Raw genomic sequence first — 27,940 nt, 5'->3', positions numbered from 1 at the left:
TTCCTAGAAAACTATTTTAATTAGCTCACATAGACAGCAGAGAGGGAGATGCAGAGCCAGGCATGATGGGCTGTGCTTTCAAACCTGCCTGCTCTCCCTCTGGCTCGGACCACGTTAGCAGGAGTTCTAAGAAGCTCCAGGCCTCTAACCACAACATCAGAGAAAAGTCACCTTCCAAAGAGCCAGGAGGGAGGTTGTGAGTGCTTGGTGTATACCAGACGAGGATGGAAGATGGAGGTTGGGAGGAGGACAGAGTCACATGGTGGCTCTGGCCAGGGGCTGTGTTTAAGGCTGGGTCAGGCAGAGGTTGGAGCTGCAGAGAGCCCGAGAGGAAGGACAAAGGCACTGGGACAGATGTGACTTTGGACAACAGCAGCATAGGCGGGGCCCCTGTAACTCCTATAGCAAATGAAACTGTCCATGCAGCTCAAAGGCCCCAGCCTCCATAGGGCCCCTGTCTTGGCCAAACACAAAGGCATCTCCCAAGCCAGAAATTGGAGCCAAAGCCCCAAGCCCAGCCTTGTACCACACAGACTGCAGATGCGGGGCTGGGTCAGCATGAGGACCTAGCCATCTTTAGCTCAGTGACAGTTCTGACAGCTTGGGTGGCAAGGAATCCCATTCATTCGGCAGCGGCAGCCCCCACTGGTGTCTCCTGGGCCCTGGAGGAAGGGAGGGAGAGAAGAGATAACATCAGGCAGAGCACACAGATGGCCCCCAAAGCTGAGCACACTCCCCCACTCGAAGCCTTGCCCTTGCAGGCCCTCCTGCTAAGAATGGCCTTCATGGCCTTGGCTTCCTAATGGAGACAGTCCCTGAAGCCTTTTCTGGGCTCCCACAGCACTCAGCCTACCCACCCCAGGGAAAGGACCTGACCACTGTGCACATTCTGGACAGGCCAGCATACTGGCAGAGTGAAAGAGGGCAGCTTACTCTCTGCATCCATCTGTACTTATTTTTATTTTTTTTAAGATAAAGTCTCACTCCATTGCCAAGACAAGAGTGCAGTGCTATCATAACTCACAGCAACTTCAAACTCAGGCTCAAGTGATCTTCCTCAGCCTTCCAAAGTCTTAGGAGTATGGGCATGAGCCACTGTGTCTGACCTCTGTCTTAGTCTTAGTCTAAGGTAACAGCGAGCCCCAGTTCCAGAAACACACCCCTCATAACAATAGCTACCACTTGTGGAGTGCTCACCATGTGATAGGCTCTCTGCTAAGCACTTCTCTTGCATTTTTTTCACTAGATTCTGTAAACAAGGCTGCAATAGGCCCTGCTATCGTCTGCATTTCACAGAGGAAGAAACTTAGGCCCAGAGGGAGAACAGCCAGTATGTGCCAGAGCCAGGGGTCAGCCTCCAGACTACACCGTCACTCATGGTCCTCTAGAGCACGGGTGGGCAAACCTTTTCAGCAATGAGCCAGTCATTTTAGGCTTCACAAGCCACAGGATCCCTGCCTCTGTAGTGCATAAGCCACCACAGACAATATATAAATGGATGGCTCTGCTCCAAAGGACTTTATGGACACTGATATCTGGATTTCATATAATTTTCATGTCATGAAATATTCCTCTTTTGATATTTTTCAGCCATTTACAGATGTAAAGAACATTCTTACCTCGGGGACTGTACAAACACCAGTGCTGGATGGGACCTGGCTCATGGGCTATCATTTCCCAAGCCTCCTGAAGGGCAGACCCCACAAGGGCAGCCTCCCCACCCCACTGCCGAGCCCTCTGCTTCCCAAGGACTCACCCCAGGGCCCCAGCGCGGGCCCTTGGTGACCCAGCAGATCTCAGTGTGGCAGACAGTGCAACGGATCCAGTCACAGCCGTCCTTCTTCTGCACCACGATCTGGCACTGTGGGCAGTGCATGGCCTCACCCTGCTGCAGCATCAGCTGGAATGGAACAGGCACTGACTTGGGTGTGGGCTGGTGCAGCCGCCCAGCCTGGTCCTGCCCGACCCCCTCCCGACTGCAGCAACCCCGGAGCTGTGATATCACTTTCCCTGCTTTTCCACCAGACTGGTGTCCATCCAGCACCCCCCTCACCCCTGTGGTCTCCTCCCTCCACCCAGATACTCTCCCTGCTGCTGCCACCTTAGGCCACCTGCGTACTTGGCCTAAGTCTCATCCCTGGATGGGAGTGACAGCCACAAGGAGGTCAGGGCCTCCAGGGATGTGTGAGCATACAGTCCTCTCTGAGAAGCCCTCAGTCTCAACTGACTCCCAGAGCCCAAATCCTCAGCCCGCAGCCCTGTCCCAGACTCACCTTCAGCATCTCTGTCGTCTGCCGGGCGGCTACATCATTCTGAGCCCGCAGGACCAGGTCATCCTGATACTCCTTGCAGTTCATGTGCTCATGGATGGCCTGAAGGGGTGTGAAAGGCTTGAGGTAAAAAGGCTGCCCTGGGGGTTAAGAGGCTGGGAAAGGTGAGGGAAGGGTTGGGATCTGTGTAAGCACTTACTGCCTCTGGATGTGTCAGTGAGGGGGCCTTGTTCTGTAACCACACACCCATTGACAGAAGAAAACACCCAAGCCAGGGAGGTGAAATCAGAGTCATCAAAACCCATCTATGCCTATTTGTTCTGAGTTCTAATGGGCGCATCTCTTCCACAGGCTGTGGCCCAGCCTAGGCTCTGCCCCACTTATAGGCCCAGTGCTCAGAGACAGCTCACTAAGCTGTGCCTGAGACCAGGCTCCAGATCTGTCTACGTGCTCCTTGCCTTAGTGGTCAAGTCTTGAGATGATCAGGGGAAGGGTAGGCCTAGGGAAGGATCAGGCAGTGCTGAGTCTGGTACTGTGGTCAGAGCTCAGCTCAGGACAGGGGTGGACACTTGGTGTGGACTGGGTCAGGGCTTGGTCTGCTACAGACCGAGTCAAAAGCCAGGGTTGGCCCTTGGCTCAGTATGGGACCAGGATTCAACCTGTGATTGGGCCAGAGCTAGTAACAGCTGAAGGCCAGGGTCAGGGCTTCATTTGGGACTGGGGCTGTCTAGGTTGAAGCTTCACCTGGGGCCAGGTCTGAGTCTCTGTCTACAGGGTCAGGGCCCAGTTCAGGATCAGGCCACACACTCTTGCTGACACGCAGCTCTAAGTCTTGACCTCCAGCGTGTGTCACAGATCCCTGCCCAGGAGAACAAGCACTGCGACACACTGGGCACCCAGCAGGAAGAAAGTGGCAAGGCAGTTCAGGGCCCTGTCCTCACCTTGCAGAGCAGGCAGTTGACGTGGAAACACACAGGGCAGGTGAACTCGTTCACATCATCCTCAAAAAAGCACCATCCCTTGCAGTCTGGGGTCTTGCAGTGGTAGCTGAAGGCACTACGGTTTTCAGCAATGGAGATGCCCAAGTCTAGGAATCGCTGGTAATCCTCAGGGGTCAGGAGCTACCAACAGACCACATCCTCACTGCTCAAGGTTCAGAATACTCAATACATGACCTTTCTTGCTACCAAATATCCTCCAGAAAGCCCCCAGCTCGTAAACTCTGACCCAGCCGTAGGCTCGTCTTTTCTTCACGTAACCTTCCTGGTACTAAAAACTCCATGAAAAAGTAGATCTAAAAAAGTTCTGGAAATGGAGGGTAGTGACGGCTGCCTGACAATGTGAATATAGTTATTGAGCACTTAAAAATGATTAAAGTGGCAAATTTCATGTATATTTTATCACAATTATTATTTTTTTTATTTTTCTTTTTTTTGAGACAGAGTCTCAAGCTGTTGCCCTGGGTAGAGTGCCATGGCATCTCTGCTCACAGCAACCTCAAACTCTTGGGCTCAAGCGATCCTCTTGCCTCAGCCTCCCAAGTAGCTGGGACTACAGGTGCCCACCACAACACCCAGCTATTTTTTAGTTATAGTTGTCATTGTTGTTTGGCGGGCCCGGGCTGGATTCATATCTACCAGCTCTGGTGTATGTGGCTGGCACCTTAGCCACTTGAGCCACTGGCACTGAACCATCACAATTTTTAAAAATAAAAAAAATTAATAGGGCAGCGCCTGTGGTTCAGTAAGGACACTGGCTCCATATACTGAGGGTAGTGGGTTCAAACACAACAAACTGCAACAAAAAAATAGCTGAACGTTGTGGTGAGCATCTGTAGTCCCAGCTAATCAGAAGGCTGAGACAAGAGAATCGCCTAAGTCCAAGAGCTGGAGGTTGCTGTGAGCTGTGATGTCACAGTACTCTACCGAGGGCAACAAAGTAAGACTCTGTCTCTAAAAAAAAAAAAAAAATTTAAAAAAATTAATAAAAATAACAACAAGCAATACCGGGGAAGATGTGGTTAAACTAGTCTCCTAGTACATCACACTCTGAGAAAGTGATGTTGGCAATAATGTCTCCACCAGTTCAGTTTTCTAACCCTTTCACACCCATCCCACTTCTTTAGGTTCATCCTAAGAAAATAACATATAGGGCGGTGCCTGTGGCTCAAGGAGTAGGGCGCTGGCCCCCTATGCCGGAGGTGGTGGGTTCAAACCCAGCCCTGGGCAAAAACTGCAAAAAAAGAGAAAATAACATATAAAGAAGAGGCACCTGGCAAAGTGTTCCTTGAAACAGAACTCACACACTGATCAACTAGATTACTAAAACAAAAGGTATAAATAGTATATAAGCCATAGAGATTTCTAATAATCCTTAGAAAGATTCTGTGGCAAAATAGTGAAAGCAAACAGCATCCACATTTGGTAACAATGAAGTAAAAATCAAGTCTATGTTCAAGCTGTTTTTCTTGAAACTCAACTAAATGCATACTTACAATGGGCACATTATATTATGTGCAAAATACACTTTACTAAAGTTAACTTAAAAAAAATCATGTTTGCCCAGAAACACTGAAGGAAACAGGGTAAAACACAGCTGAAGGATTTCCTTGGAATGCTGGTGGTGTAGGTGATTTTTCTCTTTGATTTCTGCTCAGGTTCTATGTGTTTTAGGCATGTGTTTTGTTTTTGTAGGAACCACCTCCGTGGCATTACTCTGCTGATCCCCATCCGTTTTTCTCTCTGCTACATTTGACCTTTTCTGAGGCTTGGGTCAACTCCCAGGGGCTCCAAAGAAATTCATACAGCCCTTTGGCATAAAACCATGCCCCGTCACAATGCCCTTTGGTGGGGCTGGACTTCACAGGGAAAATGTCTGGGAAGGTGACTATGGATGCTGCCTGAGACCCACACTCCTGAGCCAGTCCCCACCTGCCAACTCCAGGCACAGTTCCCGGGGATCTGGGTGTCCCTTCCCACCTCCAGGCCTTACCGCCCGGATCTCCCTCTCCAGCAGCTTGCCCGAGCACGAGTAGTTGTTGTCAATGAAGGGGCAGGAGACCTCCGCCTCCAGGCTGTTGCGGATGGTCCCCTGCAGGCACTCCCTGGGGAAGAGGGGTGGGAGTTAGGGTCATCTGAACCCCTTTTACTGAGGCCTGAGCTCAGGGGCCTTTCTCAGCCACTCCAGGTGGGCTTCTCCTCAATGTCCCTCCTTCTTTTCCATCATCCCACCACTACAGCCTCCACTCTGTCCACTCCACTGTCACCCCTGACACTCAGGTCCAGGCCTGGATGGTGGCAGTAGCCCCCTTACTGGGTGCTTGTGTCCACCCTGTCCCTACAGTCTATCTCAGCACAGCAGCCATGTCTCCCCATGGGTCCCTATAGCACCCAGAATAAACCCACCAACCTGTAATGACCTGTTCTCCCCAACATCTCTCTGTCCTTCTCTCCGAATTCCCCCTTCATCCCTCTGCTCTGGCCACGAGACCGCCTTAGTCTCCTCCAGGAGGCCAGACCCATGCCCATGGCAGCCCTTCTAGGCTCTGGTCCACGGGTACCTCCTCGGAAGCTCCTGTCTACCCCCCAGGGCTTCTGTTGCTTGTATCATAATCTCCTGTTACTCAGCATTTGGCCCAATTTACAACCGTATCAATCAGTGGTGATGTGATTAACACCAGCCTCCCACTGAAGTGTAAGCTCCGGGAGGCAGGGTCAGAGCCTGCCATGCAGGGGCTGCTCCCCAAACATCTACTGTGCTAAATGGGTGCATGTTCTCCATACCCAGGGATGGAAAGGTCATAGCAAGAGACTCAGAAAGGAGCAGGTACCTAGAGTGAGCTGGTACAGGCTACCAGGGCTAGGCCCCAAACCCCTTGTCTGGGTGGTAAAGGATAGTGGGTAAGGGCACAGGCTCTGGAGCCAGGATGACTAGGTTTCTATTATGAGCTGCGGGGCCCTGGATATGGTGCTTGACCTCGCTGTGCCTAATGTTCCTCATCCGCCAAGTGGAGAGATAGAGCCTACCTCATAGGTTTTTGCAGGCGTCCAGTGAGATGTCAGAGCACAGGGCCCCACCCACCTTCTGCCGGGGGTGGGACTGGGGCCGCACCTGCAGAAGGTGTGCAGACACTCACGCAGCACCACGGCCTCACCGGGCCCCAGCACCGCGTAGCACACGGGGCAATCGGCGGGCTCGGTGTTCAGCACCAGGCTCCTCTGGTCCAGCTGGACGTGCTGCAGGTAGTTTCCCTCCTGCTGCTGCTGCTTCCGCTGGGCACATGGGGTGGGGCCACGGGGCAGGTCAGGGTCTCAGGGGCCCGGTCAGACCATGAAGGGGGCAAGGCTGGGTGAGCGTGGAATCGTGGGGGTGGGCAGGGGAGGGTGGCATGAGGCAGACTGTGAGGGGCTGGGAGCAGGGTGGGCCTGTTGAGTTAGAATGGGGCTGGAGCTGGGGGTAGGGCCAGATGAGGGATGCTGAGGCAAGGACAGGAAGGGGACCAGGGTAAGTGAGGAGCTGGGGTAGCAGGGCTCACATCCCCACCAAGAAGTAGGGCAAGGCCTGGGCTATAGACTGGTGGTGGGGCCAGGGGGTGGTGGTAGAGCCAGGTCAAGGTCATGGCAGGGAGGCAACATTTAAGGACCATAGCAAGGTTGTGGATGGGCCAAGGAATGGGGTCACCCCCAAGCGAAGTGGGGAACATGTGCTCAGAATAGGGGAACATGCAGGGCTAGGTGTCTGTGCCAGGGGAGCACGTGTCTCAATCAAGGCAGCTGAGAGAGGACAAGAGAGAGGGGGGATTGCCCCCAGAGAGCAGTGAGGGGCAGGCCATGCCAGAGTGCAGGGTCAGGACTAGTAGGATCCAGAGTGAGGTCACGGGTGTGAAGCAGGACTTAGGTCATAAGACGATTGGGCCGAGGTCCAAGGGGAGGCACGATCAGAGCAACAGCTAAGGTGCTAGGGTCACAGCCAGGGATACTTGTGTGTACTAGGGTATGTGTCAAAGCTGGAGGCAGAGCCATGACCATGTGGGAGCAGGGATGTGAACCTGGATGTACCTCACACACAGCCAGGAGCAGGGTTTCAACCACAGGGTGATCTCTAAAGGAGGGCAGGTCATGGCCAAGTGCAGCATCACTGCCAGTGGCATGGTTGTGAGGGGGCAAGGCAGTAATGGGAAAGAACAGCAGTTTGCAGATGTCTCCCTTCCTGGCCTACACCTCCCTGTCTGGTCTGCAGGTATCTGTGGGGACTTCCGCGCCCACCTGCTGGTATTGGCGCAGTGCTTCCTCCTCGCCGGCCAGGCGCGCTCGTTCCTCCTCATCAGGCTGGTACGAGGCAGGGACCTGGTAGGTCTCGGGCCGTGCCCGGCAGCACATCTCACAGCCAGGCCTCGTGGGCTTATTGATGAAGGTGCATCCAGGGCACTGCCAGCCCACCTGGGAGCAAAGCAGGCCACTGAGCGGGGTAGGGCAGGGTGGGGGCAGAGGGCACGTGGCAGCAGCTTACCGGTGGGGGCTCAGGTATTGCATCTGGCTGCCCCTGAGGGGGTTCCTGGGGGGGCCCAGGCTTTGGAGGGACTGGCTCCAGGGGGCCCCGTGGCTGCAACGTGAGGTCCTTGAAGCCCAGACCTGTGGAGGAGAGTTGAAGAGCTGTCAGATCCATGCAGCCCACTTCACCCACACCGAGTTAGCCAGGTAGACCCATCCTCCATCCTCCCTGGACCTGTCTCCAGCCTCCATTCAGTCAAGTGGGCATCCTGGCTTCCCCAGGGTCACAAATGCTCATGTCCTCTGGGCTTCAAAATTCCACATAAAACCTGACCTCCTGGAGGATGTGCCCAGAGGAGTACACAGTGCTCTGAGGCAGTCCTGCCAAATGACAGACTTGTTTCCAGAGCAAACATCGGGCCATGGAAGAAACTGGCCTGGACTCTTTGAAAGAGACTGAGACATGACAACTAAATGCCAAGTCTTTTACTACAAAGGACGACACTGGGAAAACCGGTAAAATCTAAGACCTAGATTAGACAACAGTACTATATCAATGTAAATTTTCCTGAACTGGACAGTTGTGCCTGATAATGTATGAAAATGGTCTTTCTTTTTAAGGAAATACACACTGACGTATTTAGGGGAGAGGAACATCACGTCTGCAACTAACTCTCAAAATGGTCCAGAAAATAACTTTATATACAGGAGAATGATAAAGCAATGCAAAGGTGGGAAAATGTTAATATTTAGGGAATCCACATGAAAAGTACTTGGGAATTCTTGGGCGGTACCTGTGGCTCAGTGAGTAGGACACTGGCCCCATATATGGAGGGTGGCAGGTTCAAACCCGGCCTCGGACAAACTCCAACAAAAAAAATAGCTGGGCGATGTGGCGGGCGCCTGTAGTCCCAGCTACTCGGGAGGCTGAGGCAAGAGAATCACCTAAGCCCAAGAGTTTGAGGTTGCTCCACAGCAACAGCACTCTACTGATAGTGGCCACAGCACGCCACTGAGGGCAACAAAGTGAGACTCTGTCTCAGAAAAAAAAAAAGAGAAGTACTTGGGAATTCTTTAGATAAATCTTTCTACAATTTTGCTATTTTCCCATAGGTCTGAAATATTTCCAGAGTAAAACATTTAGAACAAATAGTCACAACACCATCATTCTCAATTTATAAATTCAACAAACTGTGGAGCAGAGACAGGAATAAACTGGCCCAAGGTCACATCTGGCTGTAACTGCCAGATCCAGGCCTGAATCGGTCTGTCCCCCATGCCAGCCGTTCACAAACGGTTCCCTGAAATGTTTGCTCCAGGCGTCTCATGTCCTCACGTCTCTACCCAGATACGATCATGCGGGGGGCCCAGGAGTTCTGCCCTGCTGCCTACAGCCTCAGGTGATGTGGGGCCCCTCAGTCCCATGCTGCGTGGGGCAGAGCCTCACCTTCCAGCATCCGCACTTGCCGCTCCCGCTGCAGCTCCTGAGGGTTGAGTGAGGTGTTGCGGGCTGACAGCAGATACAGGTAGGCACTGTCCCCATTGCGCCGCACCCCATGGGAGTGCAGGGTCTCCTGGTCTCGTGCCAACCGCTGCCCAATCACCCACTGCTGCAGCGCTGGCGGGAAGCCGTAGTCCAGGAAAACCTGCAGAGACACCAAGACAGGGATGGCAGAAGGGAGGACCAGAGGACAGAGGGGGCGAGAGCAAAATGGGTAACCTCCGCCCGATGTCTCCCTTCAGCCTCCTCACTCACCATGTCCTTGAGGGAAGCCACTGTCATGTCGGTGCGCACTGTGAGCCAGATGGTGACGGTGTGTAGGTGAGCATCCTCCACACTCACCCACAGCCTGCAGGAAAAGCAGGGGCAGGACAAGGGCTCTGGCCACAGGTCCAGCAGCTGCAGATACATCCTTGTTTGCAAACAAGTACATGCATATACACATACACACAGTCACACAGGGCCCCATCCCAGATTCCCAAACCCTGATGCCATCTCCTTTATTTAGAACCATCCACCGTTTAACCCCTCCAAGGCTCCAACTGCTCACAGAATAAACTCACTGCAGGCCAGGCCAGTGGCTCACATCTGTAATTCTAGCACTCTGGGAGGCCAAGGCTGGTAGATTGCCTGAGCTCAGTTCAAAATGAGCCTCAGTGAAAGTGAGACTCTGCCTCTACTAAAAATAAAAAATTTGCTGGGTATTGTGGCAAGCACTACTGGGAGACTGAGGCAATAAGATCGCTTAAACCCAGGAGCTTGAGGTTGCTGTGAGCTATGATGCCCCAGCACTCTACTCAAGGCGACAGAGACTCTGTCTCAAAAATTAAATGAATAAACTTCTACTGTAGCATATAAGGGCCTCCAGAATCTGGCACCACTCCCACTTCTCCAACCTCTTCTATCTTCTCTCTCCTACTCCTTAGCCAAACTACCAAAAGCTGCCATTTACTATCTGCCAACTCTACTCAATGTATTTAATGGATTTTGTTTTGTTTTGTTTTGTTTTTGGAGACAGCTCACTTTGTCACCCTTGGTAGAGTACTATGGCATCATAGCTCACAACAACCTCAAACTCTTGGGCTCAAGTGATTCTCTTGCCTCAACCTCCTAAGTAGTTGGAACTATAGGCACCCACCACAATGCCCAGCTATTTTTGTTGTTGTTGTTGTTTTGCAGGGTTGGTTCAAACCCACCAGTCCTAGTGCACATCACCGGTGCCCTAACCACTGAGCTATGGGTACCGAGCCTGTACCTCTTTTTTACAGATAATATGCGGCACAGACACGTTCACAGTAACACTGCCAAAGTAAGCAATTAATAATAAACTGGAGGCAGGATTTAAATCCAAACAGCATTTTTTTCAGCGAAAGTGGTTTTAACTCTCTCAAGGATCCTCAAACATTTCTGGAAGACGAAAAGCACAAAAAAGGTTAAGATGAAAAAATAAAACTGACCCCAAAAGAAACAGAGACCATGAAGGGTACAAAACAACAACAGTAAAATCAAACTAGTACCTTCAGAGAGATTTAGGAAGACACTGCCTTAGTAAAGCAACAACAGGGAAGAGGCAAATCAGAAAACGAGGAAGAGTCCCCGGACATTAACAAAGGTTGACTGGGCAGCACCTGTAGCTCAGTGGGTAGGGCGCCAGCCACATACACCAAGGCTGGCGGGTTCAAATCCAGCCGGGGCCAGTTAAACAACAATGACAACTGCCACAAAAAAGTAGCCAGGTATTGTTGCAGGCTCCTCTAGTCCCAGCTACTTGGGAGGCTAAGGCAAGAGAATTGCTTAAACCCAAGAGTTTGAGGTTGCTGTGAGCTGCGACAGCACGGCACTCTACCCAGGGCGACATAGTGAGACTTTGTCTCAAAAAAAAAAAAAAAAAAAAGAATTATGGGACTTTAAGAAGCGTTCAAACATACAAGTTATAGGTATCCTAGAAGTCAAAGAATGCCCCAGAGGAATGGAAGCCATTCTAGAGAACATTATAAATGAAAATTTCCCAAATATCACCAAAGATTCTTTATACTTCTTTCAGAGGGATATTGGACCCTTGGTTGCCTCAACTCAAATAGAGCTTCTCAAGACACATTGTAATAAACCTACCTAAAGTCAAGACAAAAGAAAAGATTTTGCAAGCTGCCAGGTATAAGCACCAACTGACCTATAGGAGCAAATCCATCAAGGTGACTACAGACTTCTCTAATGAAACTTTTCAAGCCAGAAGACAATAGTTACCTACCGTTAATCTACTTAAACACAACAATTTCCAGCCCAGAATTCTATATCCTGCTAAGCTCAGCTTTAAAATTGATGGAGAAATCATATCTTTTACTGATATGCAAACATTGAGGAAATTTGCCACAAGACCAGCTTTACAGGATATATTTCAACCTGTTTTACACACTGACCATCACAATGGACCTTCAGCAAAGTAAACACTCAGAAATTAAAGGACAGAACCTAGTTTCCACAATGATGCAAAGACAAAACTAAGCAATGGACTTTCACAAAATAAGATGAATAGAACGCTACCACTCTTATCAATTATCTCAATAAATGTCAATGGCTTGAATTCCCCCCACTGAAGAGGCACTGATTAGCTGACTGGATTAAAAAACACAAGCCATCTATTTGCTGTCTGCAGGAAACACACCTCACATCAAAAGACAAATTAAAACTCAGAGTTAAGGTGTCAAAGTCAATTTTTCAGGCAAATGGAATTCAGAAGAAAAGACGGGTTGCAATCTTATTTTCATATATATGTGGATTTAAAGCAACTAAAGTCAAAAAAGACAATGATGGTCACTCCATATTGGTCAAGGGAAAAACACAAGAAGACATTTCAATTCTAAATACTTATGAACCCAATTTAAATGCTCCTAGATTTTTGAAACAGACCTTACTTAGTCTGAGCAATATGATATCCTATAACACCACGACAACAGGGAACTTTAACACCTCTCTCTCAGAGCTGGACAGATCCTCTAAACAGAAATTAAACAAAGATATCAGAGATTTAAATGAGACCCTAGAACAACTGTGCCTGATAGACACGTATGGAACACTCCATCCCAAAGATAAATATACATTCTTCTCATCGTCCCATGGAATATTCTTCAAAATTGATCATATCCTAGGACACCAAAAAAAACCTCAACAGAATCAAAAGAACTGAAATTTTACCTTTCATCTTCTCAGACCACAAGGCACTAAAAGTGGAACTCAACTCCAACAAAAACGTTCAACCTCACACAAAGGCATAGAAGTTAAACAATCTTATGCTGAATGACAGTTGGGTGCAGGAAGAAATAAAAAAGGAAATTATTGGCGGTGCCTGTGGCTCAGTGAGTAGGGTGCCAGTCCCATATACCAAGGGTGGTGGGTTCAAATCCAGTCTTGGCCAAGCTGAAAAAAAACAAAAAAGCCGAGTGCTGTGGTGGGCGCCTATAGTCCCAGCTACTCGGGAGGCTGAGGCAGGAGAATCGCCTAAGCTCAGGAACTGGAGGTTGCTGTGAGCTGTGATGCCACAGCACTTTACCAAGGGCGATAAAGTGAAACTCTGTCTCTACAAAAAAAAAAAAAAAAAACATAAAAAAGGAAATTATTAACTTCCTTGAGTATAACAACAATGAAGACACACGCTACCAAAACCTGTGGGATATAGCAAAAGCAGTCCTGAAAGGAAACCTTATCGCTTTAGAAGCCTACATTCTGAAAAACAGAATGAGAGCGCATCAGCAAACTCACAAGCCATCTTATGGAATTGGAAAAAGAATAATCTAAGCCTAAACCCAGCAGAAGAAAAGGTATCCAAAATTAAATCAGAGATTAATGAAACTGAAAACAAAAGAATCATTCAGAAAATTAATGAAACGAGGAGTTGGTTTTTTGAAAAAATAAATAAAATAGATAAACCTTTGGCCAGACTAACTAGAAATAAAAAAGTAACTCTCTAGCAACCTCAATCAGAAATGGTAAAGGGGAAATAACAACTGACGCCACAGAGATACAAGAAATTATCTCTGAATACTACCAGAAACTCTATGTCCAGAAGTTTGATAATGTGAAGGAAATGGATCAATATTTGGAATCACACCCTTTCCCTAGACTTAGCCCAGAAGAAATAGATCTCCTGAATGGACCAATTTCAAGCACTGAGATCAAAGAAACAATAAAAATCTCCCAACAAAAAAATGCCCTGGTCTGGATGGCTTCATACCAGAATTCTATCAAACCTTCAAGGAAGAGCTTATTCCTATGTTACAGAAATTATTCCAAAAAATTGAGGAGGAAGGAATCTTCCTCAACACATTTCATGAAGCAACCATCACCCTGATACTAAAACCAGGTAAAGACCCAACTAAAAAGGAGAACTTCAGACCAATTTCACTAATGAATATAGATGCAAAAATTCTCAACAAAATTCTAGCCAATAGATTACAGCTTATCAAAAAAGTCATACATCATGATCAAGTAGGTTTCATCCCAGGGATGCAAGGCTGGTTTAACATACACAAGTCAAGTCCATAAATGTTATTCACCATATCAACAGAAGCAAAAACAAAGACCATCTGATCCTCTCAATAGATGCAGAAAAAGCATTCAATAAAATAAAATAAAATCGAGCATCCTTTTCTAATTAGAACACTGAAGAGTATAGGCATAGGTGGTACATTTCTTTTTTTTTTTTGAGACGGAGCCTCAAGCTGCCCCCCTGGGTAGAGTGCCGTGGCATTACAGCTCACAGCAACCTCCAACTCCTGGGCTCAAGCGAGTCTCCTGCCTCAGCCTCCCAAGTAGCTGGGACTACAGGCGCCCGTCACAACGCCTGGCCATTTTTTGGTTGCAGCCATCATTGTTGTTTGGCGGGCCCGGGCTGGGGATTCGAACCCGCCACCTTAGGTGTATGTGGCTGGCGCCTTAGCCACTTGAGCCACAGGCGCCGAGCCAGGTGGTACATTTCTTAAGCTGACTGACACTACTATGACAACCCCACAGCTAATATTTTACTGAATGGAGTAAAACTGAAACCTTTTCCACTTAGAACTGGAACCAGACAAGGTTGTCCTCTGTCACCATTACTATTCAACATAGTGCTGGAAGTTCTAGCCAATATAATTAGACAAGACAGGAAAATAAAGGGCATCTGAATGGGAACAGAGGTCAAACTCTCCCTCTTTGCTGACGATATGATCTTATACTTAGAGAACCCCAAAGACTCAACCACAAGACTCCTGGAAGTCATCAAAAAATATAGTAATGTCTCAGTTTGGAGATTTTTCAGCATTTGTATTAACCTAGATGGAAGTGGAACACATTACTTTTTTTTTTTTTTTTTTTTGCAGTTTTTGGCCAGGGCTGGGTTTGAACCCGCCACCTCCGGCATAAGGGGCTGGTGCCCTACTCCTTTGAGCCACAGGCACTGCCCGGAACACATTACTCTTAGTGAAGTGTCATAGGAATGGAGAAGCATGAATCCTATGTATTCTACTTTGATATGAGGACAATTAATGACAATGACATGGTGGGGGGGAAGGGGAGAGCAGAGAGAGAAGGAGGGAGGGGGTGGGGGAAAAGGAAAAAAAAAGTGACTAATTCTCACATAAATTGAATTTTAACCCAAGTACATTATTTGAACAATAATTTTTAATTCAACTTGTTAATATGCTGTTTAGGATACTGCATCCTCATTTATAAGTGAAATATGTTTGTAATTTCTCTTTATATTAATATATCTTTTCCAATTTTAATATCAGGTCTATCCAGATGAAGTAGAATGAATTTGAAGGATTTCTTCTTTTTCTATTGTCTACAAGATTTGGCATGATCTGTTTTTCTGAAATTATCTTCTATTTTTATTTATAAATATTAGTTGTCTATTTTTGAGACTTTGGGGAAAAAAAAAAAAGTCAACTGGCTGGGCATAATGGCTCACGCTTGTAATCCTAGCACTCTGGGAGGCCAAGGAGGGTAGATTGCTTAAGCTCAGGAGTTCCAGACCAGACTGAGCAAAAGCAAGATTCTGTCTCTACTAAAAACTAGAAAAAAAATTGAGGCAAGAGAATTGCTTTAGCCCAAGAGTTGGAGGTTGCTGTGAGCTATGATGCCATGGCACTCTACCCAGGGTGACATCTTGAGACTCTGTCTCAAAACAAACCAACAAAAAGCATTGACTAACCGAACCTTCAGATCTGGCTACTACTTACAGGAAAAAAGACAGTAAATGACACAATGAGGTGGAAACTGAGAACACAGAATGTGGGAAAATTCTAGAGGTCTGAAGACCAGGTCTAAAAAAAAATGTAAGGGCATGAAAGTAGAGGAGAATAAAATGGACTTAAGATGTTTAAAAAAATGCTTTTGGGGCAGCGCCTGTGGCTCAAGGAGTAGGGCACCGGCACCATATACCAGAGGTGGTGAGTTCAAACCTGGCCCTGGCTAAAAATAAATAAATAAATAAATAAAATAACATAAAATAATGCTTTTGTGTTTCTCCTGTGGCTGGTATTAAAAAGGAAAAAAAATGCTATGTGTAATTCTTATTTGGGTCCTGATCTAAACAAACCAAATGTAAAAATTATTATTATTATTTTGGGGGCAGTGCTTGTGGCTCAAAAGGAGTAGGGTGCTGGCCCCATATGCCAGAGGTGGTGGGTTCAAACCCAGCCCCTGGCCAAAAACTGCAAAAAAAGAAAAAATTATTATTATTTATTATTTTTTTGAGACAGAGTTTCACTATGTCACCCTCAGTAGAGTGCTATGACATCACAGCTCACAGTAACCTCAAACTCTTGGGCTTAAGCAATTCTCTTGCCTCAGACTCTCAAGTAGCTGGGACTACAGGTGCCCACCACAAAGCCCAGCTATTTTTTGTTGTTGTTGTCATTGTTATTTAGCAGACTGGGTTCGAACTCGCCAGCTACAGTGCTGAGCTAACTGTAAAAATTATTAACAAGGGGAACATGGATACAAATAGGCCATTAGGGCTTTTTTTTTTTTTTGAGACAGAGCCTCAAGCTGTCTGTCCCCCTGGGTAGAGTGCTGTGGCATTACAGCTCACAGCAACCTCCAACTCCTGGGCTTAAGCGAGTCTCCTGCCTCAGCCTCCCAAGTAGCTGGGACCACAGGCACCCGCCACAACACCAGGCCGTCATTGTTGTTTTTGGCAGGCTCGGGCTGGATTCAAACCAGCCACCTAAGGTGTATGTGGCTGGCGCCTTAGCCACTTGAGCCCAGGCATTGAGCCCCATTAGGGCATTTTACGAAATTATTTTTCCCTTTTTTTGCTGTGATAATGGAATTCAGGTTTTTTTTTTTTTAAGTCCTTATTTTATTTATTGTTTTTTTGGAGACAGGGTCTCACTGTATTGCTGAGGCTGGTCTGGTCTTGAACTCCTGGCCTCGAGCAATCTTCCTGCCTTGTCCTTCCCAAAGAGCTAGGATTACAGGTATGAGCCACTGGGCCTGACTACCATCTACTTTTTCACATGAGAAGTTCTTGAAAAACAAGAAACGGGATGACATGATTTGGATGTTGGGCCCCTCCAAATCTCAACTTTAAATCTGATGCTCAGTGTTAAAAGTGGGCCCTGGGTCAGGCATGGTGGCTCATGCCTATAATCCTAGCACTCTGGGGGCTGAGGTGAGAGTATCCTCTGAGCTTAGGAGTTTGAGACCAGCCTGAGCAAGAGCAAGACTCCGTCTCTACTAAATACAGGAAAACTAGCTGAGTTGTGGCAGGTGCCTGTAGTCCCAGCTATTCAGGAGCCTACAGGCCTGCTTGGGCCTAGAAGTCTGAGGTTGCTATGGGCTAGGCTGACACCACTGCACTCTAACCTGGAGCAACAGAGTGAGACTGTCTCAAAAAATAAGTAAATAAATATATAAAATAATTAGTAGGGGCCACCGGGAGGTGTCTGGGTCATGGGGATGGATCAGCATACACTGCAATAATGAGTAAGCCTGGAACCCCTCACCTCCTTCTTGCTCCTTCTCTTGTCATGTGATACCCCTGCTCCCCATTTGCCTTCTGCCTTGATTGCAAGTTCCCTGAAGCCCCTACTAGAAGCAGAAGCTGCACAGCCTGCAGAATTGTGAGCCAAGTCAACCACTTTTCTTTATAGACAGTTCCTTATAGCAACACAAAGCAACTAACACATAATAGTTGAGTGTGATATAACAGAATGGAAAAAAACTAAAAAGAAAGGAAAGGGACTGGATCTTAACCCCAGAATGTTCTTCCAATAATAGGGGTTGTGAAACATAGAAGTGCACGTGGTTTCAAGTGCACTTATTCTACAGCAAGTAATATTTCCATAGTCAAAATGCTATGGTTTTACATTTTTAGAATCAACCTAGAGGCAAAGCATAGAAGCCTTAATTACAGTTAGAAAACAAAATCTAAAAACTATAATTTAACACTATTAACAAAACAACATAGCTGGAGCCCTCTTATCCAATGTCATCAGGCTTGCTGATGCACAGCTGAGAATCACAAAAACAGTTGCAGACTAAACTTAAATACTTAATTTTAACTTATTTGCTATGCATGCACAGTCATTGGCCAATTTTTACATGTATGGCCAACAGCTTTTCTTTAGGTATATATGTGCTAACTGGGGTTTCCCATAATTTTATTTTTTATAAACCAACTCTACAATATGTACTATATATTTTTTATAAACCAACTCTATAACACGTACAATTTTATTCCCAAAAATTATTCCCATAATTTTATTTTTTATAAACCAACTCTGTAATATGTACTATATATTTTTTAGAAACCAACTCTATAATATGTGCTATAACTTCCAGTACCAGCTTCTTTAAAGTGGAGCAAGAACTTAAAAATACTCTTGAGTATCTAAATACAAGACCCTGCTGGATTTTTATTTTGAGACAGTCTCAAGCTGTCACCTGGGGAGAGCACTGTGGTGCCACAGCACATAGCAACCTCAAAACTCTTGAGCTTAAGCAATTCTCTTGCTTCAGGCTCCCAAGTAGCTGGGACTAGAGGCGCCCACTATAACGCCTGGCTTTTTTTTTTTTTTTTGGTCGGGGCTGGGTTTGAACCCACCACCTCCAGCATATGGGGCTGGTGCCCTACTTCTTTGAGCCACAGTTGCCACCCTGCCTGGCTATTTTTTGTTGTTGTCATTTAGCGGCCTGGGCTGGGTTTGAACCCCAGCCTTGTGTATGTGGTGGGTGCTCTACCCACTGGACTACAGGCACCACCCAGACTCTGCTGGATTTTTTTTTTTTTTTTTTTTTTTGTAGTTTTTGGCCCAGGGCTGGGTTTGAACCCGCCACCTCCGGCATATAGAGCCAAGTGCCCTACTACTTTGAGCCACAAGTGCTGCCCCTACCCTGCTGGATTTTTAACATATACATATACATATATATATATATTTTTTTTTATTTTAATTTTTTTTTTTTAAACAGCTGTCTAACCCTAAAGTATAAACAATTTCTAGGGGGTAACTTTTCTTTTAGACAGTCTTACTCTGTAGCCCTGCCTAGAGTGCCGTGACATCATCACAGCTCACAGCAACCTCAAACTCTCAGGCAATCCTATTGCTTCAGTCACCCTAGTAGCTGGAACTATACTGGCTGTAGCTGGGACTACAGGCATGTGCCACTACACCTAGCTAGTTTTTTGTTTTTAGTAGAGATAGGGTCTTGCACTTCTGAGCTCAAGCAATCCTCCTACCTTGGCCTCCCAGAATACTAGGATTAGAGGCATGAGCCACTGTACTCAGGCTCTCTTGTCTTTCTAAGGCAATCAACTTAGTTTTCATAGAAATAGTTCTTTTAGCACTCATATTTTACTGATTAATAGCTAGCTAAACTATGTTACCTGTATTACTAGGTAGGCAGCAAACTCAGGTGACTGGAGCAGCTGGTGCCAGCAGGTCTGAGTGGCAGGTGCTAGCCCAGAAGGTCTGAAGTGGGACCTGAGTTCCATCTGTGTTGTGAGTCCATGGCCCACACTTTAGTAGCACGGTGCTGGCTGCTATCATCCACCAAGCTATGTGCAGCAGTATATTTTACAAAGGAAACTCAGTACCAGTTAATTCAGATGATCAAGTGGAAGTCAACTGGGAGAGCTTCTATTGTGATACTTTAACAAAAGAAATCAGGAAAAGGAAAGGGAGATGAGTATGTTAAATTCCTCAAAGAGTACACAGGTGTTGTCTTGAGTGACTCTAATAAAGAAATAGATATATCAATATTATGTCTAAAATCAAGTGGTGGCCAGGTGCAATGGCTCATTGTCTGTAAGCCTGATACTTGGGAGGCTGAGATAGGAGGATTACTTGAGGCCTGGAGATTGAGACTAGCCTGAACAACGTAGTTGAGACCTTGCCTCTACAAAAAAAGACAAAAATTAGCCAGGTGTGGTGGTATGAGTCTAGTCCCAGCTATATGGAAGGCTAAGGCAGGAGGATCTTTTGAGTCCAGGAGTCTGAGGTTGCAGTGAGCTATGATGATACCATTGTGCTCTAGCCCAGGCAACAGACAAGACTCTTACTTGAAAAAATAGTGTCCAATAATCTATAGCTCTAACAAAACCCCTACCCAAATTCCAGCTGATTTGTTTACAGAAACAGATGAGCTGATCCTAAAATTCATATGGAAATTCAAATAACCCTGAATGACCAAAACAATCTTGAAAGTGAAGGAAAATGTTGGATGATTCACACTTCCTAATTTCAAAACATGCCACAAGGCTACAATAGTCAAACCAGTGTGGCACTGGCGTAAGAGCAGATATACAGATCAATAGAGAATCCAAAAATAAGTGCTTATATTTATGATCAATTAACTTTTAACAACCGTGCTAAGATGATTAACGGGGAAAAACAGTTTTGTTTTGTCATCCTTGGTACAGTGCTGTGATGTCATAGCTCACAGCACCTGCCACTATATCCAGCTATTTTTAGAGACAGGGTCTGACTCTTACTCAGGCTGGTCTTGAACCTGTGAGCTCAGGCAATCCACCCGCCTTGGCCTCCCAGAGTGCTAGGATTACAGGTGTGAGCCACTACACCCCACTTAAAAAAATAGACTTTTTAACAAATACTACTGGCATAATTGGATATCCACATTACGGCGCCAGCAAGATGCACTGAGGCTGGAAGGTTTGAGCCCAGCCCGGACCAGCTAAAAAGTAATGACAACTGCAGCAAAAAATAGCCGGTTATTGTGGCGGGCACCTATAGTCCCAGCTACTTGGGAGGCTGAGGCAAGAGAATCGCTTAAGCCCAAGAGTTTGAGGTTGCTGTGAGCTGTGATGCCACCGCACTCCAGCGAGGGTGACACAGTGAGACTCTGTCTCAAAAAAAAAAAAAGAATGAAGTAGAAGGCCAGGCACAGCAGCTCACACCTGTAATCCCAGCACTTTGGGATCCTAAGGTAGGTAGATTGCTTGAGACCAACCTGGGGACTGAGCAAGACCCTGTCTCTATGAAAATTTAAAAAGGAAAAAAATCAGCCAGGTGTGATGGCACATGCCTATAGTCCCAGCTACTTGGAAGGGTGAGGTGAGAGGATTGCTTGAGCCCAGGAGTTTGAGGCTATAGTGAGTTACAAGCCTACCACTGCACTTCAGTCTAGGTGACAGAGTAAGCTCCTATTTAAAAAAAAAAAGTTCACTTCCTACCTCATACCCCATACAAACATTAACTCAAAATGGACCAAAGACTTAAACTAAATGTAAGAGCCAAAAGAAAATATCGGGGTAAATCTTCATGACACTGCATGAGGCAATGTCTTAGATATGACACCAACAGCACAAGCAACAAAAGAAAACACGGATCAGCTGGGTAGCACCAAAATTAAAAACTTTTGTACATTATCTGTGAAGTGAAAGACAACCCACAGGATGGGAGAAAAGTTTTTGCAAATCACATACCTGATAAGGCATTTGTATCTACATGAAGACGTAGTCCTAAACTCAAAAATGTAAAAAGACAAATAAACCCAATTCTAAAATGAGCATAAGACAAATAGGCAATCTTCCTGAGAAAAAAATGCAACTGGCCAACAAGCACATTGAAAGATGATCAATATTAGTAGCTATCGAACTGCAAATCAAAACCATAATGAGTAAGACCAGCCTGAGCAAGAGCAAGACACTGTCTCTAAAAAATAAATAAATAAAACAAAAAGAAAACCACAGAGAGAGGTCTTCAAATTCACCCAGATGGCTATATCAAAAAGACAAATAATAAATAACAAGTGCTGGAAAAAATGAGAAGAAACTAGAAGCCTCATACGCTGCTGGTGGGAATATAAAATAGTGCAGTCACTTATAAAAACGATTTGGCATTTCTTCACAAGATTAACCATAGGCTTGGAGCCCATAGCTCAGTGGTTATGGCACCAGGCACATACACTGGGGTTGGCAAGTTTGAAGCTGGCCCAGGCCTGCTAAACAACAATGACAACAACAACAACAAAAATAATAGCCGGGTGTTGTGGCGGACACCTGTAGTCCCAGCTATGTGGGAGGCTAAGGCAAGAGAATGGTTTGAGCCCAAGAATTTGAGGTTGCTAAGAGGTGTGAAGCCATGGCACTCTACCAAGGGTGACAAAGTAAGACTGTCTCAAAAAAAGAAAAAAAAAAAAAGGATTAACCATAGAGTTTCTATATGACTCAGTAATTCCACTCCTACTATTTATCTAAGAGAAATGAAAATATACGTTCACACAAAAATTTGGCCACAAATATTCACAGTAGCATCATTCATAATAGCCAAGCAGTAGAAACAACTCAAATGTCTATCAACTGATTAACAGATAAAGAAAATGTGGCATGTCCATATATAAAGGACTATATGGCAATAAAAAGGATTTAAGTTCTTATACATGTTACAACATGGATGAATCAAGAAAACATAATGCTAAGTAAAAGAAGCCAAGACTTAAGAGGCCACATGTTGTAACATACAATTTATGTGAAATTCACAGTGTGACAATTATGGCTGGGTGATGAAATACCTGTCCTCAATGAAATTCCCAGAAAAGGCCAATCCCTAGGGACAGAAAGTAGACAAGGGTTGGGAGGTTAGAGAGAAGGTAGAGAGATGGGGAGTGAGTGCTAATGAGGACAGGATTTCTTTACAAAATGATGAAAAATTAATATGGTGATGGTTGCACAACTCTGAATATACTAAAAGCCAATGAATCAAATATTTACTTATTTATTTTTATTTTCTTGAGACCGCCTCAAGCTGTGGCCCTGGGTAGAGTGCCATGGCATCACAGCTCACAGCAACCTCAAATTCTTGGGCTTAAGCGATTCTCTTGCCTCAGCCTCCCAAAGGGCTGGGACTACAGGTGCCCACCACAACGCCCAGCTGTTTTTTTGTTGTAGCTGTCATTGTTGTTTAGCAGGCCCAGGTCAGGTTCAAACCTTCTGGCAGGTATGTGGCTGGCGCCCTACTGACTGAGCTCCAGGCAGCACTGAATCAAATATTTTAAATGGTTAAATTGTGTAGATGCAAATTTTGTCTCACTAAAACTGTTAAAAAAAAAATACCATGTTTCCCCGAAAATAAGACCTAACCAAAAAATAAGCCTTAGCAAGATTTCTATGCATTTGTTAAATATAAGCCCTACCCTGATAAGACCTAGTGATTGAGTGTACCTGCATAGCCACACCATGCATTTCAGCTCGGAAGGAAGAATTTGGAATACCTTTTATCTGCCACAGCTCCTTTCTCGGAGCTGTTCGCACTTGCACGGGTGCGAGTGTGGTAACCACGGTAGCAGGCATACTATTGCTCATGTGCTAATGGCCAGGGGAAAGGAGTTCACACATCACTAGCGCCAGCCTCACAAACAAGGTCGGCTACCCCTGTCAGGTTCCAGAAGAAGATGACTTAATTGTATCTGAATAAATGTAGATTGTTGTAGTATACTTAATAAAAATAAGACATCCTCTGAAAATAAACCCTAGTGTGTCTTCTTGAGAAAAAATAATATTAGACAGGGTCTTATTTTCGGGGAAACACAGTAAATGAGACCCATCAACAGAACTGAAAATCAGAAACTATAAAACTACTGTCCTTCTCTGTAGCAATAAATAAGCAGTAAAAAAACAACTTGAATAGCAACATTTATTGAGGGATTAACATGTGCCAGGCACTGTACTTAGAGTTTTGATACTGAGTTTCAGTCTTTGAAAAAAAAAAAAATCCTTTGGAGGTAGAGACTGACAGTGTCGAATTCTCCCTTGTCCCTTGCTAATGCAACCCCTGAATTCTAGCTGGATACCTGGCTACACAGCCTCCCTTCAAGCTGAGTGTGGCTGTGAGAATACATTCTGGTCTATAAGAATTAAGTGGAAAAAGTATGTGCAACTTCTGAGCTACACTTTTTTTTTTGAGACAGAGCTTCAAGCTGTCACCGTGGGTAGAGTGCTGTGGCATCACAACTCAGAGCAACCTCCAACTCCTGGGCTCAAGCAATTCTCCTGCCTCTGCCTCCCAAGTAGCTGGGACTACAGGCGCCTGCCACAACGCCCGGCTATTTTTGGGTTCGAGTCATTGTTGTCTGGTGGGCCTGAGCTGGATTTGAACCTGCCACCTCAGGTGTATGTGGCTAGTGCCTTAGCCACTTGAGCCACAGGCGCCAAGCCACTGAGCTACGCTCTTTAGAGGAATGTAGGGAGAGGCGCCATTTTCCTCCTGATGTGATGGCTTGAGCTGGAACAGCCATTTTGGACCATGAGGTAAATGTTAGCATGGAGGCCACAAATGGAAGAATAATGAGAAAAACAGCAGGAGCCTCTGAGGACTGTGGGGAGCAGAACCTCCACATCTGGACTGCTACCATCAAATTTCTTTATGCCTAACATCCTAATACAGTATAATTCCTAACAACCCTATGAAATAGCTACTGCTATTATCCTATTTCAAAAATGAGAAAACAAGGCCTGGTGCAGTAGCTCACACCTGAAATCCTAGCACTCTGGGAGATAGAGGCGGATGGATCCCTTGAGCTCAGCAGTTCAAGACCAGGCCAAGGTCTTTTAGTAAAGACCACCCCATCTTTACTAAAAATAGAAGAAAAAAAAAAAACTAGCCAGGTGTGGTGGTGCACCTGTAGTCCCAGCTACTTGGGATGCTGAGGCAAGAGGACTGCTTGGGCCCCAGAGTTTGAGGTTGCTGTGAGCTATGATGATGCCACAGCACTCTATGCAGAGCAACAGAATAAGACTCTGTCTCAAAAAAAAAAAAAAAGATAAGGCAAAAATGTCTTGCTGCCCACTAGGGTTCAGGAAACCTTGAGTCCCTGGCCAGCCATATACTCCTTACCTGATATCCTGTGTCGGGGAGGCCTCAGGCTTCAGTTTCACATTCAGGGGCACTCGTTGCTCTGCCAGCCAGATGGCACACTGTATAGCCACCCGTTCATCCCCGCCTGCCACTGCCCGAGTAAGTCTCAGGGCCATCTCCTCCGCTGAAGCCAACACCATGAGAAAAGGTTAGTATGTGGTTTATTTTTCAGGAGCTAGGGGTAAGGGGATGGAAGGAGGTGAGCTATCTTCTTGGTGAACTCCTCTAGTTCCTTTCTCTGGGAGGCCTTCTCTGACACTCCCCACTCCTCACTCAAGGCTCATTTGGTTCTATTTTTCTTTCATACAAAGTCCCTCTCCCATACTTCTATTCATTTTTTTGAGCTCCAACTTTGTGCCATCTACTGTCCTAGAGACTGGGATCCAACAGTGATTAAGACAGACAGGGTTTCTTTTCTCATGGACCTCCCTGCCTAGCAGGGAGAAAGACAGTTAAGTTTAACAAGAGGGAGAAAAAGCCAGATTATGACCCTTGCTGGCAAGGAGATAAACAGAATAAGAAGATCAGAAAATACCTCTGGGAGGAAGTTAACACTGAAGCTGATTCCTGAAGGAGAGGAAGCTGAACAGGTAAAGACCTAGCAGGGAAGAGTATTCCAGGTGGAGAGAAGAATCAGGGCACAGGCCTTGGGCAAGAAATGGCTGGCTTAGAACAGAAGGAAGCCAGTGGGGCTCCAGCAGAGTAAGAAGGGGGTGACTGAGGAGAGCAGGAGGTCAGGGGTCAGCAGGATGTTGTGGGCTGCCCCGGGTCTCTGGAGTTTGTCCTAAGAACACAGAGGTGCATGGGAGGTTTCCAGAGGCAGTGATGTGACTCGTGTTCTACAACACTAGGTGCAGACAGCAAGAGGCAAGGACCTCTGCTATCAGGTCAACTGAGGCCAGTCTCACCACCAGCCTGGACAGTCTATAAGTTCAATGACCTGTGTTCCCTAGGAGCCCCCACCTATCTCAGCACAAGGCTGGCCCCAGGAGGCCTGGGGTCCCAAGATGCCTCTGGAAGTCCACAGGCTTCAAGGGAGGAAACAGAGGGGCAGGGAGGCAGAGTGAAGGTAGGCTAAAGCCCCTTGTTCACCCATCCCTTTTGGGTGAGGCGAGGTCAGTTCCCGCCACAGCCCACTTCCCTCCTGAAGGCCCGCAGCATTCTCCAGTCTGTGCCCACCTTTCTTGGTCTTCTCGTCCATCTGGCCTGGCTGCGCCCATCCCCCCGGGGGGCCTGTGGCTCCGCGGAAATGCCGTATGTGGGTCACCTGGGAAAGGCGACCGAGAGCAACTCAGTCCCCGCCTGGTGGCCTCTGGCGCTGCCCAAACCCTCTCTGTGCCTCAGTGTCCCCGGCGACAGTCTGGCAGCCTTACATCGCCCGGGGGCGGGGGACCGGGCCTAGCACTGGGAACCGGCCCCCACGTGAGATGGTGAAAGGGAAGATCCGCAAAGAGCCAAAGAACAAACGGACGACTGGGTAGGCAGGGAGAGCCAAGGACGGTCTGGTTCGGCACAGCAGGGGCGCTCCACGTGTTCAGAGGGATCCTCACTTGCAGGGACGCCCCTGGCGTCCGAGGCTTTAGTTCCCTCCCCACCCAGGAAAGCCAAGTCTTTCGGAAGGGGGAGGGGAGCGGCCTTGGAGGAAGAGAAAGTGAAAGTGGCGCGCCGGAAATGGGGCGGGGCGAAGGGGGCAGGAAAAGTGTCGTCTCATCCGGGACCCCCACTGCCCAGCTCACCCAGCGGCGGCGGACGCCGAGCACGGGATACCAGCGGTCCCAGGAGCTTAGTCGTCCTGTCCCGAGAGGACCCACCCCAGCTCTCAGGCAGACCGCCACGCCCACAACCCCAGTCCCCGCTCACCCTCCGGGCCGCGCAGCCGCGCTGCAGGAGGGGGCGGGACCGGGGCGGGGCGGAGGTGCGGAGGGGGCGGGCCCGGGGCGGCGGGGACCAGCTGGGCATCGCTGGAGCTGTCAGGAGCTCCCTGTGGGCCCCGCGCGGTCTGGCCGGCCTCCGCTTACCAAGACTCCTGCACAACGGTGGTCTGACCCAGTCCTTGGCTCCGTTTGTTTATGACCTGCCGAGCCCACACAGCTCGGGTTTGAATCCAAGTCTGGGAGGCTCAGAAACACCCACCCCCACTTCCACCCCGCCCTTCATCTTACTCAGGAGGGGCGCTGCCTCTTGGTGGTCTGAGTTTTCATTAAGTCATTGGTGAAGTTTGCATTTGCCTATTTGCCTGCTAAAGGCTGGAAGACTTTGTTTGTCTGTTTTGAGACAGAGTCTCTCTCCCCATGGGTAGATCGTCGTGATGTCGTCATAGTTTGGACTTGAGCCTCCCGTGTAGTTGGGAGCACCCATCCCCCTACAACGTCCTGCTAGTTTTCTCTATGTTTAGTAGAGACAGGGTCTCACTGTTGCTCAGGCTGGTCTGGAATTCCTGAGTTCAGGCAATCTACCCGCCTGTGCTGGGATTAGAGGCCCGAGCCACCGCACCTGGTCCTGGAAGCCCTTTTCATTCTCTGGCCTCTTTATTATTTATCCTACTCCTTCTATAGATCAGCAGATCTGTGGACTCCTCTGCAGAATAGATCCAGAATCTGCCACTGTTCCTCCTTGCCCCATCCGCTAGGCCTCCTTCATTTCAGAGGTCCCGAACCAGCCTCCACATTGGGCTCCTTGTGTCTCCTTTTGCTCCCTATTGCCCATATCCACCCGAAGGTGTAAATCAAGCCCGTGCCAGTTCCACACTCAGATACTCTCACCTCACTTAAAGTAAAAGCAGAAGTCCTTTCCAAGGCCGGCAAACCAACTTATGCCTTCATCCCTGACTGATCTCCCCTGGGCTCTCTGCACTCAAGCCCCACTGGTCTCCTGGGTCCTGGAATAATAAGTTAGATTCAGTTGTCCCTCAGGGCCTTTGCACTTGCCACAACCCAATTATCTGCATAGCTGGTTTCTTCCCTTTATTTTGGTCTCTACCTGAAAGTCTTCCCTAACTACCCTATCTGAAGTTTCACAAGCATGTATCCAGCACGTCATATGCTCCTTCTTGGCTTCATTTTTTTTTTCCTTGTCAATGTATATTACTATCAAACACTGTAATATATTTATGCTTATTTGTCTTGTTATCGAGCTGTTTTTCTCTTCTAGTAGTTTTGCACACTACTGTTTTCCTGATGTCTAGAACAGTTCCTAACATGTAATAGGTGCTGAAGGACTGTGTGCTGAATGAATGAATGAATCTCAGACTTGTATCTGGTATCATTTTCCTTCTGCCTGAAACATATCCCTAAAATCAGTTTCTTTTTTTTTTTTTTTTTTTTTTTT

General features: G+C 47.1%; 1 protein-coding gene across 3 annotated transcripts; it reads right to left on the bottom strand.

Annotated features, from left to right (window-relative positions):
- On the bottom strand, positions 1-26,432 carry RBCK1 (RANBP2-type and C3HC4-type zinc finger containing 1). 3 transcript variants are annotated; one of them, XM_003802615.3, is made up of 13 exons: positions 26,350-26,432; positions 25,793-25,880; positions 24,593-24,737; positions 9,516-9,609; positions 9,207-9,405; positions 7,779-7,900; positions 7,535-7,708; positions 6,381-6,541; positions 5,262-5,373; positions 3,212-3,391; positions 2,274-2,372; positions 1,757-1,900; positions 1-662 (listed from the first exon to the last, which is right to left on the bottom strand). In XM_003802615.3, exons 2-13 carry the CDS (start codon positions 25,812-25,814, stop codon positions 582-584), a joined length of 1,533 nt encoding a protein of 510 aa, XP_003802663.2. In that variant the 5' UTR covers positions 25,815-25,880; positions 26,350-26,432; the 3' UTR covers positions 1-581. The 3 variants fall into 3 exon arrangements, with proteins under 3 accessions (XP_003802663.2, XP_023364262.1, XP_023364263.1); XM_023508494.1 differs by lacking the exon at positions 26,350-26,432 and adding an exon at positions 25,987-26,239; XM_023508495.1 differs by lacking the exons at positions 6,381-6,541; positions 9,516-9,609; positions 24,593-24,737; positions 25,793-25,880; positions 26,350-26,432 and having other exon boundaries at positions 9,207-9,317.
- Positions 26,433-27,940: the final 1,508 nt, after the last annotated feature.

This window comes from Otolemur garnettii, unplaced genomic scaffold (genome assembly GCF_000181295.1).
Source record: "Otolemur garnettii isolate 467f Iridium unplaced genomic scaffold, OtoGar3 scaffold00251, whole genome shotgun sequence".
Taxonomy (NCBI): domain Eukaryota; kingdom Metazoa; phylum Chordata; class Mammalia; order Primates; family Galagidae; genus Otolemur; species Otolemur garnettii.
The sequence above is the reverse complement of the archived record's forward strand: the minus strand, read 5'-3'. Positions and strand labels throughout refer to the sequence as shown.